This window comes from Diceros bicornis, chromosome 15 (assembly GCF_020826845.1).
Source record: "Diceros bicornis minor isolate mBicDic1 chromosome 15, mDicBic1.mat.cur, whole genome shotgun sequence".
Taxonomy (NCBI): Eukaryota; Metazoa; Chordata; class Mammalia; order Perissodactyla; family Rhinocerotidae; genus Diceros; species Diceros bicornis.
This window is the reverse complement of record NC_080754.1, coordinates 32,731,952-32,748,094: the sequence shown is the minus strand read 5'-3', so window position 1 is coordinate 32,748,094 and position 16,143 is coordinate 32,731,952. Positions and strand designations below refer to the sequence as shown.

The 16,143-nt window shown below is 35.4% G+C and overlaps 1 protein-coding gene across 2 annotated transcripts in view; it reads right to left on the bottom strand.

Moving 5' to 3' along the window:
- Nucleotides 1–16,143, bottom strand: part of FGF12 (fibroblast growth factor 12) — a 519,199-nt gene that overhangs the window by 15,109 nt on the left and 487,947 nt on the right. For both annotated transcript variants that reach the window (XM_058556110.1, XM_058556109.1), the window contains one exon: nt 4,997–5,195. In XM_058556110.1, the coding sequence (XP_058412093.1) occupies nt 4,997–5,195 (199 nt within the window). The remainder of the gene's footprint in view (nt 1–4,996; nt 5,196–16,143) is intronic.

The following is a 16,143-nucleotide window of genomic DNA, read 5'->3' as shown; positions in this document are numbered from 1 at the left end:
TGGACTCTGTCAATAACGGTAATAGTGGTAGGCTTACAGGTTTACAAAAATACCTTTAAAAAGTAAAAGCAGTTGACAATCTTTTTTTTTTAACCAACAATATGGCTAACCTCTTACAAAGCTATTATTTTCTTTCTTTTCTAAAAGTGTCTTTTGGTTATGTGCTTTCTATTTGGCCTATGGAAAAAATATTATCAAAAACATTTTTTGCAGATATGAGTTATGCCTAGAAAGCCTTGCATCTTACCCCCTCCAAAAAAAATCACAAATCACCTATTTATGGCAATAGCTCATAAAACTATACTTTATTCATTCAATAGTTCAATAAAAGAAATGTGTTTAGAATTATTTTATATGTAAATCCTATGCCAGGTTCCATGAAGGGAATATGGTTTTACAGCAAAGTGCTTATAAAGACTGCCACAGGATATCATTGTCAAAGAACTTTAGGAATCATCTGGCCCAAAATCTTCTCTACAGAATAGGAAATAAAGCCTGTTAAACTTCATCAGAAATGAAGTGACGTATTCTTAATTCTTTCTTGCCTAGTTTTAACTTGGCATTCCCATAGCAATCCTATCTGATCATCTACCAATACGAATTTATCTCATCATATTACATTTATCTGTCTCAACTTTGCATGGTTTAGAATTAGGTTACTATTCAAGTTGTAGCACGGTATCACATTTCTGCTTTGCTGTCATTGACTTTTCTTGGTATGTGCATATCCAAGGCTTACTTCAGATTGAAAGGCAATATAGTGTAGGGGTAAGTGCATAGGCATTGGCACTAGGCTTCCTAGATTGTAACCCCGGTTTTGTATTTATCTAGCCCTGTGATCTTAGACAGGTTACTTAATTACTTTAAATATTAGTTTCCTCGTCTTTAAAATAAGGATCATAACATAGGGCTGTTGAGAGGTTTAATGGAGATAACATACACAACCTGCCTAGCAAATGGTAAACTGATAAATTGTATATAGAAGTAGTAAGACTAGTAATAGCAGTAATAATAGTGGTAGTGAGAGTAGTTTTGGGATCCAGCAGGGAGAAAGAAGGTCTCACTGCACAGCAGAATAATGCCTAACCAAACCTCAAGTATACATGTCTTTGATAATAAAGGTAACCTGTAAAAACCAGTTAATCATAATAAATATAATTGCATGGAGAATCATTGGGTAATTCTTCATTATTTTTTGTATTATAATAATTAGATCAAAGTACAGATGAGGCATAAGAGAATTGACCAATTTCACACATATCAGGTAAGTTACAATATAAGAACATGAAGGTCTCATGAATCTGAAAGGGCTTTTATTTCTAAGGAGCAGGTATATTCTAGATTTAAAACAAAGAGAAGTAATGAGGAGACATTTATTCAAGAGGACTAGGGTCTTATTATGCTATATTGAGGTTACATCTCAGACCTCGGACTGTAGTCAATCTCACCAGCCTTCATGGAGATTAAGCACTTGATCCCTCAAGTCAGAATGTCTTGGTTTGAATGCTGGCTCTGCCACTTACAAGCTGCTTGATTTGGGACAAATTACTTAATATCTCTGTGCTTCGTTTTCCACACTTGTAAAATGGGGATAATTCTAGAATCTACTTCACAGAAATGGAATGAAAAATAAGAGTCAATAATTGAGACATGCTTAGCGTAACACCTGTGCAAAGTAAGCATTTATAAAACTGTTAGCTAATATTATTCAAAAAGGTGTACCTTGTTCTCTAAGACAAAAGGCAAAGACATTTCTAGGGAGTTAAAAGGTCTCTGGTCTGAAACAGATTAAGTTCTTGTTTTCATGTTTGGAAGTGATTCTCATTATATTCTATATACTTCACACTTAAGTTTTCGTTTCCACAATCTAAAGGGACAAAGAGCCTTGCAAGTAAATCCAAGAATTAGTGAATCTGATTTACAATGGACTTTATTTTTTTCCCAGAATAAAAGGAAAGCTACTCTAAAGCATCAATAAATAAGAAAAATAAAAACAAAACAATCAACCAAAAGCTGTCAATAAGAAAATTAGGAAATCAGAGCTATTCTCAAGTTAGGATGTTGGCAGGCTGAAGCAGAGGCTCTTAGTTGTCCCAGTCCCATTCTGCCACTTTCTCAAAATAACTGAACATGTTTTTGGTATGTAGCCATCCAGAAAAAAGACTACATTCTTAGTCTCCCCTACACCTAAGTGTGACTACCTGACTGGGTCATGTCAGTGGGATGTAAACATCATACGGCAGCTAATGGGGACAGTCTTGAAGAGAACATTGGCACAGACTTTTGCCTCCATCTTTTTCATCCCTCCCTCTGCCCTCTGACTGGAATGAGGATGCCGGTTGGATGATGGGGATAAGGGCAGATCCATGGCCATTGTGTGTGGTTGTGCTGATAGTGCAATGCACAGTTGTACAACACACTAGGGAGAGGGGCACTCAAAACTGGACACAGATGATGTCCCTTCCAATTGGGAAGCCACAGAACGAGCCCTGGATAGCAGGTTTCTGGATTTGGCTTGTGAGAGAATAAAACTTTGTATGATTAAGCTGCTCTTAACATGGGTTTTGGGTTGTATGCAGCCAAACCTAATTCTAATGTATACAACCAGGAATGTCTAGTTGTTTCTTCCCACATTTGCACTGAAATGCAGCGATAAATGTAGAATTAAGGCAGCTCTGGAACTAAGAACATGGTCATTGTATATATTTCTCTTGGAAATGTGTACCTGGTCATTCAGACCCAAGAGGAAGCTGGACCAGCCAAAGCACAGACAGCAGTCATGATTAGAAGAGTAGGTTATAGGTATTTCGTTTTGGGGAGAGGGGTTCAGTACAGAAGGCATTATCCATAAAAGGAATAAATAAAACACACACTTTTTTTCCCTTATTCTTTATACTTACTTGGATTTTCCCAAAATTGTTACTGAGCATGTACTATTTGCATTACAACAAAAAAATAAAATAAAATGCACAAATAAAAATGATGCAATAGTTTCAATAGTTTACTCACACTGCACCTGGAGTGTTTTTGTTTACTTAATCCCCACCTCTCATCTCAAATGGTCTGAACCCGGCCTAGTCCTGAAGGTACGTTTAAATATTAGCTTTTCAATATCTTCCTTTTGGTGGAAGAAATAGCTCTTTCCTTAAATCACAACATCATTTCCAGCAACGTGTAATACATCACTTTTTGCATTATACTATTGCCATTAGTAAACATATTTCATATCTCCCAGAATGTTATAAAGTTGTCTGGAGCATATAGTTCTCCCTTGTCTTTATCCTTACCTATTCATTCATTTGTTCATTCATGTCTTCACTTACTCAGTTGACAACTGATTATTGAATATCTCTCTATGAGATGCCAGATATTGTATAAGATGCAAAGAGATATGAGGAAAAATAGAACATATTCTGTTCATTCAAAAAGTGATCTTGGGCCATGCCTGGTGGCCTAATGGTTAAGTTCAGCATGGTCCACTTCGGCTACCTGAGTTTGGTTCCCAGGCATGGACCTACACTGCTCTGTTAGCAGCCATGCTATGCTGGTGCCCCACATACTAAAAAAAAAATAGAGCAGGAGTGGCATGGATGTTAGCTCAGGGTGAATCTTCCTCAGCAAAAAAAATCCAAAAAAACAACAAGTGATCTAACCATGGATAAGAGGAGACAGAATAGCAAATAGGTAAATTTAATACAATGTGATAATTTCTAGGGGAGAGAAATGTAAACAATAAGATGACAGAATGTTTAATCCTACTTGAAGAAAGTCAGAGGGGGCCCTCACAGAAGTATTGGCTCTTGAATTAATTCTTTACAAGAACTAATAGGCATTTTCCAGGCCCATGAGTGGATGGAAATTATGGGGAGACAAGGGCAAAAAAACTACTTGGGGCCAAAAATAGTGGAAATATACCGCAAGAAGGAAAGTTCAGCTTTGTGGTTAAGAGTACAGAGTGTGAGGGGAGGCTTGAGAGGGACTAGCAGACTTGAATGTCACATTTCCCCCAGTGCTTTGACATGGTATTGATTCGACAAATGTTTGTTGACTGATACAGTCATACGTACTCCGCAACAGGCATTGCGTCCCTATACTGGTTGACCTGACCACATCTTATAGATATTTAGGGGACAGACAAGTCTGGCTAAGTCACAGAATTGCAATGCACTGCCTCAATTTTCTAATTTCCTCAGACAAGGAGTCCAAACTAATGTTTTAAGTGATTATGATATGACTTTTAGAGACAAACGTTATGTTGGTGAAGGTCCAGACCTTCAGACCTTCAGCTGCTTTCTTACCCTGTATTAAAGACCTTGACTGAATACAGTAAATGTGGTCACCCAAATGGTATATTCTCATCCTACTTAGGGAACAAGTTGCCAAAAATGGGTTTCCTCAGCATCAAATTATTTATTCCACTGATCAATTTGAAATAAGTGAATACTATATTAAATGATCAAGGGAGGGGAGGTTATAGGCTCAAATGAGAAGGATAAATTTAATATCATAAATATTTATTGATCACAGTAAATAGCATACTATTTTCTTCCCTTAAAAAATACAAAGAACAATTACTACATTATATTTTTAGATTTGTTCACAAAGATGTAGAGATCAGAATATAAACATATTTCTGAAAGCCTTTTGCAAACTTTAAAGTACTATCTCTAATAATATTATTGGTTTTTCATGAGTGTATCCTGAGAAATTAAATTATTGTATTCAACAAAGAGGGAAATTACATTCCAAATGGTAACCACCACTGTTTTTCTACTTTCAGGAATTTTCTAGAGTCTATATTCAAGCAGCTTTTCCTAAGTGCCAAATATTTGTAAGTTATTTTTTTTTTGATAGAAAGACACACTATTGTGTTTTCTGAAACTTTTTTCTGATATGTTGCATTCCAAGTAAACTCTAATGTGCGAAAGGACAAGGAGCAGAATTGGCATCAACACACAGATCAGGGTCTAAAGAAGAAAAGAAGTTCGTTTCATACCTTCAATAGGTTTTGGTACAAAATGTGATGAGGGCTTGGTTTTCTTCACTCTGTTCCCTTTCATAATTTGGCCTTCTTTATTGAGTCCCAGAAACCACGCTCGGCCTGATTCTTGCTGACGGTACAGTGTGGAAGAATAGATCACGTAGTAGTTTTCAAACACAGATTCTTTAAATTTGCATTCTGGAGTGAAAACATCCTGCAGACAAAAAGAAGACACAAAAGAGAGAAAAGATGTAAGAATGAATCAGCAAATGCTTAAATCCAATGAGCCTGAAATATAGGTCTTCTGTTAAGAACAAATGAGAGGCAATGTCTAATTCTATTAGCACTAGGTTCTAAAGATTCATCATACAGAATCAAGACACAAGATTTCCTTTCTAAACAACCTTTACTCCACAGAAGACAACTGTTCAGGTTTGAATCACTCATTAGGCTTATATCACTCAAGACTGTGCCCAGGTCCAAACTGTGATCCCAGTATAATGTTTTGTAAATTGAAGAGATTGGCCATTGTGCATTTTCATGGCCCTTAGCATGTAAAATGTATTCCTGGGAATCAAAATCAAACACAACCACAGCACACACAAGCTCACCAGATGTTTTTGAAGGGAATACCCTATATGTACACAAACCTGTTATACAGCCAATGCCTGTTCCATAAAATCATCAGTATATTACCTCTTTGCTTAATCTCAGTAACTTTCCTTTGAATTTCTTTGAAACTTTTTTTTACTTGGTAATCAAAATCTCAGGTAAAAATACTTAAGAATAAGTAGTAGGAAAAAAATATTACTATTGCACTGTATGACCTTCAATGAAACATAGAATAAGAGTTTTATTTCAAGAAGGAATCTTAAAAATCCTCCACTTCAACCTCATCATTTGATAAGTAAGACAACTAAGAGGTTATATGATTAATTCAAATTTACACCAAAAAAAAATTACTGCATCAATGCCAGAACTCACATTTATTGCTTTGCAATCACTGCTCCTCAAGCTTACCTTTACTGCCTGAGTCTTGTTTAGTGACTTACAATGAGATTGTATAATCAATACAGTAAAATCAAATCCTAACATGTCAAATGAACAAAATGTTTTTCATGGGAAGAAGAAATTCCTCCCCTTCTGTGATAAGCAGAAGAAAAACAAATGCGATAGCATCTTCTTTGGCTACAAGTAAATAAAAATCCTACAGGTCAAATATATTCACAATAGTCACTACTGTCTTTACCATGTACTAGAAGAACCTTTTCCTTGCAACCCTTTCGATGCAAGGCCCCAAGGATATAATGTAGTTACACCAGGAGTGAAGTTACTGAGGAATACGTGAGACTAAAGCTGGCTGAAATCATATCCTTTACACATGGGATGAATGTGCAATGAATGCATGAACACTCATTGTGCTGCAGCCACTGGTGTCCTTGCTGTTTCTCAAAAACAACAAGCATAGCCCACATCAAGTCCTTCACAATTGATATCCTTTGCTCTTGAAAATCTCTTCAATAACATTAACACAGCTTGATCTCTCATTTCATTCAGGTCACTGCTCAAATCTCAGAGACCTCCCCTGACTACCTTACATATTTAGGATCTCCTCTAGTCACTTTCTAATCCTTTAACTTGCTTTTCTCTTCATAAATTAACACTACCTGACATTATATGACATATGAGTCTGTATAAGCTCCATAAAGATAAGCACCATGATTGTTATATTCTCCCTGTATTCTCAACAGTTCTTAGAATTAAAAAAAAAATCTATTCCAACAAAATAATTTGGTGAAAAGATATCATGAGACATGGATTTTTATTCTTGTATATGTCTAACTTGTGTTCAAATCAGAAAGATCACTTTCCTTCTTAGGTTCCCTGTCCCCCTAAATACGAAAGAGAAGTGTTTGTTGAACTAGGCCATCTCAAATGTCCCTTTTGACTTAAGTCTTCTACAGCTTTATCATTCATATTAAATAGTTAAATAATTTCTTGAAATTGAGTCAATATAAAATTTGTCATTTCAAAAATAGTGCTTACCTACCAAAAAATGGTAGTAATACATTATTATTAAGAAAACAAAATGTAAAATGTAAAAGAAAATGTAATCAGAGAAAATAAACTTTGCTATTACGTAAATAGTTATGACTAATGATTCTCCCTATGATATGTAAAGATTATTGATTTTTCAAACATATGCTAGATACAAATGGCCCTCTCATTTTGACTTTTTTCCTTTCCGATTAGAAACCAAAATGTAAACCCTTTTTAATGCACAAAACCATCGTCTCTGTTTGCTGTGCAATCTTGTTTATTGGGTTGTATATAACAAAGAAAGGAATCAAAAACTCAACGATTCTTGCAACACAATTTGCGTCCAACAATGCCAGAGATAGATAGCTCCTTTCGTTATAAACTTTGAAAATTTGGCTGTGAAGCTTCTGCTTTGCTAACTTCATTAATGGCTTCTAGATGCACAGAACTTGAAAATACTTGGTATATTAGCCGTTGCTCTGTCAATTGCGTTGTCAGACATAACGATATTAAATCACGCATGAGAACTGTTGTTTTCCATCCTGACAATAGGCAAAGAAAATGCTAAAACACATTATCTCAAATGAAGTATTTTTTTTAAACTGTGTTTCTTTGACTAGAACAAGTCTAATTTTATAACTTAGAAAAAGAAACTCTGCAGATACAGGAATCTTTATCTATAAACTTTTGAGATCATTTTTACTGGAAAATTACTGAGCTAATTTCTCTAAAAATAAATGTTCTTTGTTAACACATTCTGCACAATATCTTACACAGCGACAAGGTAAATTTATACCATCACAAAATAATGAAAGCTATAGGGTATTGTAAACATAATTTTGGAGGCAGATAGATGCAAAGATTCATATTCCTGATTTTTGAACTTGGACAAGTTACTTAATTTCTCTGAGGCTCAACTTCATCATCTGTAAGTTAAGACTAACTATACCATCACTATACGGTTGTGACTATTTAACAAAGACAACAAAAGTGTGCCTAACGTAGTATCCGACACATTCCTCACATTCCTTACTTCTAGTTACAATGTTCAGGTGACACCTGATATCACAAATGAGAATCTGTTGAGAAAAGTCACTTTACTGGTGGAATCCAAATAATGTGTCCTAAGTTTCTCTTCTCTGTAGCAGGGTAATTGCTACATTTGCTTAAGGCTCAATTGGCCACCTATTTATAGAGGACACAGAGAAATCTAACCATTTCTCTTTTTCTGGTAAAGGATGTTTTTGACATCAATCTGACATGAGTGATAGTTAATTTTCAGATTCTTCACACCTCCTGATAAGACATAATACCACCCGGCCATTTGACTTAGCCTTTAGCCAGAGCCTGCAAATACAGAAGTGAGGTGGGAGTGGGTAGTGGAAGAAGGGCAGTGCGTGAGAGGATACATCATATTACAATTCACTGTTATCATCCAAATTTCTTCAAAAAGTCTCAATGTTCCAGAGACAGAGAGCAGATATTGGGGGAACAGTACAATTCTCCATTCAAAACACCATTGATTATTACGAAGTGAGCATGTACACGGTATGTAACCAAATGCCCCACTCTGAGTGAGTCTGAAAATCTAGGCAAGAATGTTGAATACTCCAACACATTCATGAAAGAGGATGTGCGCCTCTGGTGCCTCAGCTTTTGTCTTCTTTTCTGGGGATAAGGATGCAAGTAAGGATGTTGTCAAATTCCCATATTTCAACTTAAACATTGTTATATCTTTCGGAAAGTCATTTTGAATTCTCTAAAGGGCCACAGAAATTATCAATGCAGGCTGAAAAATATATTTTTTACATGACATTTACCAATTTTTAAAACTCCATGTGACAACTTCCATGAAGTCAGAATAACTAGTATCAAACTTAACTTCCTGATGTAAACAATTATAAAACTGAACAAAATATATGAGGCAATAGTTTCCAGGCACTTATCAGCTGGAATTGCAGGGTTCTGATCTTTGAGAGAAAGAAAATACATGAGGTAAGCACCACATTAACTCTGGCTTTCTGCAAGAGGCACTTTTCAACCTGGGAATGGAAAGGTGATGTTGAAGTATAGCACTGTGGGTTTTTTGAGCTGAGGAGGCAGAATTTAGAGTTTGAGACTGCTAAAGTGACTTGAATTTGTGGAGCAAGGTGCCAGAGAAAAGGAACCTGGTGTAATGAGGGGGAAAGAGACTGTATGGAAATTTCTTGAGGATCCAGGGCTTATGGATAGACTGCACATGCTCAGGATGAGATTCCTCAAGGCCTACCATACAACAGCTATTGCAGGATTGAGAGCTGAATGGAGATACCAGAGATTGCGCAGGGCTGGGATATGTTGAACTTCCAGACAAGCCAGAAAGAAGAGACGTTAATAAGTACATCGGACATTCATTGGAGACCTCAGAGAGGCCACAGTTTATGATTAATGACTACACCTTAAGTAAGGTCCCCCCACCCCCTGGACTAACGACAGAAGCAAAATAGTCAAGACCTAAATGCACAGACACACAGACATACACACACACAGCCTGACAAGACCAAGAGGATCTGCTAGTTATTCCTCTAAATGCCAGAAAGACATGCCCACATTTTTTATCAGAGAATAATGTAAATGTGCTCTATAACATATTATACAAATGTCTAACACACAGTAAAAAATTAAAAAACATGAATACAAGCAAAACAATGTAACCCACTATCAGCCAGCTAAACAGTCAACAGAAAAGATCACAAGATGACTCAGATGTTAGAAGTAATAGACAAGACTTTAAAATAGCTCCTATAAATGTGTTATAGGACTTAAAGAAAAAAGGACATAATGAGTAAACAAAGAAGAAATTTGAGCAGAAAAAATGAAAATGATGAAATAAAAAAACAAATGGAAATTTTAGAACCGAAAAGGACAATATGTGAGGGAAAAAAATCCCTAGATGTACTTATTGACAGAATGGAGACTGGTGGATGAAAGCATCAATGAGCCTGAAGGCAGCTTAATTGAAATTATCCAGGTTAAAAGAGTCAGATAAATAAAGAGTAAAAAAAAAAACACACACACACAAAGAGACTTAGTAACCTGTCAACAATATTCAACAGTCTAACCTATATGCAAGAAAAAGAAATAGAATAAAGCAGAAAAAAATGAATCAACAATAGTTCAAATTTATCAAATATGGTAAAAATAAAAATTCCTACAGATCTAGATTGAAGAAGCGTAGCAAATTCCAAGCAGGATAAATACACCAAAACTATACTCGGGTACATTATAACCAAACTTCTGAAAAACAAAGATAAAGAAAAAAACAAAAAAAATGAGCAGAGAAGGGAAAAAGACACATCAAACACAGGTAAACAATGGAGGCCAGAAGACAATGGAATGAAGTCATGAAAGAGCTAAAATAAAAAATCAAATTAAACCCATAATTCTGTATCCAGTGAATATATCCTTCAAAATTGGTAAGATACAGTAAAAATATTTTCAGATAAACAAAATGAGTAAATTCATTTCTAGTAGACTTGCATTGTAATAAATGCTGAAAGATGTTATTCAGGCTGAAGAGAAATTACACCATATGGAAACTAACGTTATTTAGGAAGGGATGAATAGCACTGGGAATCATAAATATGTTGATAAATATAAAAGAATGTACTTTTTCTTCTTTTAATTTTTTTTTTCCTGAGGAAGACCGGCTCTGAGCTAACATCTATTGCCAATCCTCCTCCTTGTTTTTTTCCCCCCCAAAGCCCCAGTAGATAGTTGTATGTCATAGTTGCACATCATTCTAGTTGCTGTATGTGGGACATGGCCTCAGCATGGCCGGAGAAGCGGTGCATCCGTGCATGCCCGGGATCCAAACCCAGGCCACCAGTAGTGGAGCGCACGCACTTAACCGCTAAGCCACACGGCTGGCCCCTCTTCTTTTAACTTTTAAAGCAAAAATTATAACATTGCACTGAGAGGGTTATAATGTAAAAACATATATAGGACATTGCAGAAAGAACAAGGGTTAATTGAAATATATTATTTTAAGGTTCTTATATTTTATGTGAAGAGTTTTAATATTTATTCTAAGTGTGCTGTCATAAAGATGCCTTTTGTACTCTCTAGAACAAAAACTATAAATCTAATACAAAGGGGTAGAACTAAGCAGCCGATGTAGGTTTTAAAATGGAACATAAAAAGTATTAATTAAACAAAAAGAAATAAGAGAAATAGAAAAATAAAAATCAGATGAAATAAATAGAAAACAAATAGCAAGATGGTAGATTTAAATCCAACCATATCAATAATCACATTCATTGTAAATAAACACTCCAATGAAAAGGCAGAGTCTGTCAGACTGAATAAAAATGCAAAACTCTACAATATTCTGTCTATCAGTGACACTCTTAAATCTCACAGAGGTTGAAAGTAAAAGTATGGAAAGGATATACCCAAGTCAACAGTAAGCATAAGCAAGTAGATATGACTATATTAATATCAGACAAAGGATACTTCAAGACAAGGAATATTACCAGAATTAAAAAGGAACATCTCATAACAATCAACGGTCACTGCATCAGGACCTAGACATAATAATCCTACATACGTATGTGCCTAATAATAGTACTTCAAAATACAGAAAGCAAAAAATGATAGAGCTAAAGGGAGCAAAGAAATCCACAATCATAATTAGAGATTTTAATACTCTTCTTTCAGTAATGGATAGAAAACATCAAAAGTCAGTAAAGATATAGAAAATCGGAGCACTATCAAACAACTTGACCTAATTAAAATTGTAGAACACTATACCAAACAAGAGCAGAATGAATATTTTTTTGAGTGCATATGGAACAGTCACTAAGATAAATGCTGGCCCATATAGAAAGTCAAAATACTGATATTTTACAGAGTATGTTCACTGACAACAAAATTAAATACAAAATAAATAAAAATTAAATACCTTAAAAATACTTCATATTTAGAATTAAACAGACTTATATAGAACCCGTGAGTCGAGGAAGAAATCACAAAGGATATTAAAACTAGTTCTAGGGATTGGCCCAGTGGCGTAGTGGTTAAGTTCACGTGCTCTGCTGCGGCAGCCTGGGATTCACAGGTTCGGATCCTGGGCACGGACATACACACTGCTTGTCAAGCCATGCTGTGGTGGCATCCCATATATAAAATAGAGGAAGATGGGCACAGATGTTAGTTTAGGGCTAATTTCCTCAGCAAATAGAGAAAGATTGGCAACGGATGTTAGCTCAGGGTTGATCTTCCTCACCAAAAAAAAAAGTACTCCTAACTGAATAATGAAACATGAAATACCAAAATCTGTGGGATGCAGCCAAAGGAGTGCTATTAGGAAATGGGAATAAATTCTCATATTACAATGCACATACCCATTGACCCATTTCTGGAAATTTGACCCACAGATGTAGTAACACACGTGCAAAATGGAGTATGTTCAAGATTATATTCATGGTAAAGATGTTTGCAGTATGAAAATACTGAAAACAATCTAAATGTCCTTCAATAGTGGATTGGTTAAATCAATTCTAGCATATCCACACAATGGAATATTATACAGCTGCTGACGACAATAAAGCAGCTCATTGTGCATTGCTATAGAAAGATCTCCAACATGCATTCTTAAATAAAAGAAGCAATCTCTAAGTGTGTGTGTATTTATACATACCACCATTTGCATTAAATACCCCGACATCCATAATGCAAGCACATATGTATTTTTACATACTACAATTTGTGTTAAATACATACATATGTGCACATACACACAAATAGGTATTTGCTTGAATTATGTTTAGAAAGTTTCTTGAAGAATACACAAGAAGCCACTAACAATGTTTGCCTCATGGGCAGGGATTTGGATGGTTGGAAAATAGAGCTGTAAGAAATAGACTTATTTTTCTCTATGCATATATTACTGCTTCAAACAATACATTCAATCAAGGGGAAAAACCTGTGGGTCGAGTAAAATTAACCTACTAGCTAAATATGGCCTCCAGACCCCTAATACAAAGTACAACTGCTAAAATAGTTCTTTTTTAAATCTGATAAAACTTAGACTCTGCAATGGGAATTTACTTACCCAGACTCACACAACAAGCAAAAGTCTCACGACTACAAGGATATACCATAAAAATGCCTGATCCTATATAAAAGAATGATACTTTCTACGAAAAATTACTAAAAGAAGAAGATCAATGAAGGCCCCATTAAATAAACAACCCAAAATGGACTAGTTGAGTGAAGGAGGGAATGAGAATAAACCTGATTACTTATCCCATCTTTCATGTCCTGGTGGTTAGATCACTAGAATAACCTTGGGCCTCAGTACAAAGGATATTCATTTTAAAAAAGTCCTCATCCTTATTTGGACCCTACTTGTTTCATTTTTCAGCCTTTCCATGATTTGGATCAATCCCAACATCAGAGGACCAAAACTTTCTCCTCCAATACTACCTAAATTTCATACCAAAGCTGGCATGAACATTGTGGGCTTTCTAGATGACAATGATATTTCACCCGTGAATATGCAGTAAAGGGCTTTTATTGGGAGTGATGTCACTGTAGGCATGCTATATAATGATCCCTGCTGTCAGAGGAGAAACAACCCCAGAATTTGCTTGTGTTGCTTGCTCATTGGGTTTAAATTACACTTTCATTTAAAGATATTCCTGGAAGTGATTACAATGCTCAGTGACTGAAACATTTCTCAGTGAGAAATGACTATAATAGTCAATGAATTAGAAATGCAGGCTGGGATGCATGAGGACTACAGAGCACCTGTGATGCAGGGTTGCTGTGATGATGCTTTGAGGTACAGCAGACACCACAAATCCTTTTATTAATCTAGAAGGAATGTAAGATTAAAAAAAAAGCAAAGCAAGAGAATCCTGGTATCATGTAGGTACCCAGCAGGTGTGAGTAGACCGAGACCTGACATTATATCCTTAGCAGTGCTATAAAATCACATCTCATAGATGTGTTCTGCTCTGTCTCAATCAAGCCTGTGTGTACCATCACACCAGTCACTTTCATTTCAACAGCTTAAAGAGTAATCTGCTAGACAAACATCCTGATAGAACTGAAAAGCAAGAGTTGTGTTTTTTTTAAAAAAAACATCTTTGCTGCAATGCTTCTTGTTGCAATGATGAGCCTTCAGAAGGATAATTCAAAGTAAACACGTTCGCCAGTAAAGAGGAATGAAGAGAGAGGGGCCTAGTTCACTTTATGCTTTTTTCTAAAGTCCTATGTTATCGAATATAATTTATCTCTATTATGTTTTGAATATACCATCACTCAGACAAAGGGATGACAAGCACATCTGTTTGATTTCATAAGAGGTACTAGAAACAAAGCAAGTTCATAAGTTCTTTTGTTCTGATGAGCATATAATCCTTGAAATTTAGAGCTGCAAATATATAGTCTGACTCTCCATTTTACAGATGAAGAAATCAAGGTCTACAATCAAAATTATGTAGCTAGATAATAGCAGAGTCAGGATTAGAACCCAGTCTCTAGTTGTGGATCCTCCCTCACTATGCCACATTGCTTTGGTTATGATTTACGCCCTTTCATAGATTAAGAACAGCCAAGTAAAATAGGCTTTTACTTATAATTCTGCAAGTGACTTTGACCAATGTGCTTCAATTACTATAATAATTATTGTCACTTGGCAGACGTGTTAAGGGAATATAATTTGTTTTTAGCCATTTTGGTTGCAGGTAGAGAGTGTTTTGCTCTTATGATTCCACAAAGCAGGCAATGGTAATATAACAGGAGGAAAAAGGCAAAAAGGGGTAACTATTTTTATATAAATAGGGAAAAAATAAAACAGAGTAAATTTGACTGATGGTTTCAACTAGGAATGTTGAATGGAGAAGAGTCTGTATTCTTCAAAGTGGAATTGGCATTTGTGGACAAAGAGCATTGGGTGAAAGGGTAGGGGCAGCCCATCCAACTCTGAAGCTTAATAGCCACCTACCACCTAATAGTCCTATTAATGCACATTTTGAGTTTGATTCATTTGTGATTAAGGACTCATGACTTAATCCTAGAGTAATTTTCTTTTGCAAACTAAAATTTGGCAAGTCACTTACTCAAAGCATCTTCTCAGACCCTACAAAAATGGTAGACCAATGACATGGTTCTGTAAGCACAAACGTTTATCTACCTATCTTCCCATTTGTAATAGTCTTTGATTACAAATCTATAAAAATAAAAGATTTAGACATATGTGGATAACTCATGTTCTTTATCTTTACCATCAGGCTGCTAAATCACTTCATACATATGCATTTATCTTAGGTTATTTGTTATATACCTTTTCATCTCCCACATATTCTGTCACAATTTACATACACAGTTCATCTATTATTTCTACCATGCTTTCACACATGGTAAGTTCTCCCAACTCTTATTTGCAAATCCAAATTTCACTTAGTCTTAATGACCTACTTCAAATTCAACTCCCTTCACAAAATCTTCTCATCTTGTCATCTGAAAATCACCTCTTCCTCTTCTGATCCCCATTACAGCAATTTATCTGTGGCTCTCAACATAATGATCACTTTTTATTTTGTATTATACGTATTTGCAAATATGACCTTCCTAAGTACAACTTATTTGAGATCAGGGTCTCTCTCTTATTTCTCCTTGAATCTTGCATAGTATCTGGCACCTGGTAGCTTCTCTATAAACGTTTGTGAACGAGTGAATGAATACAGCCTGTTCCAAATGTCTGGAATAGTCTGATGAAATAGCCTTTGTAATGGTTCATCAAGCCTAGTACAGATAGCTTCCAAAGCTAAGCTTCCTTTGAATCAACATGCAAACAAAATTCAGAATCCAACTATTTACATTTTCTTATTTCCTTAAGTGTTTTATAATTGAAACTTAAAACTTAAGCTAACAATCAACAGATCAATAGCCTAAAAGGAAATAACCAGTTATTTTTTCAGAAAACATCTGAAAGAGAGAGAAACATTTTTTAATTTAAAAATTAAAATATGTAAAAAAATAAAAAGAAATACATTCTCAAGGAGTCTACAATATGATAGAATAAACACAGATATGAATCAACATCCTTTTTACATTCTATGTTAGCTTATAAA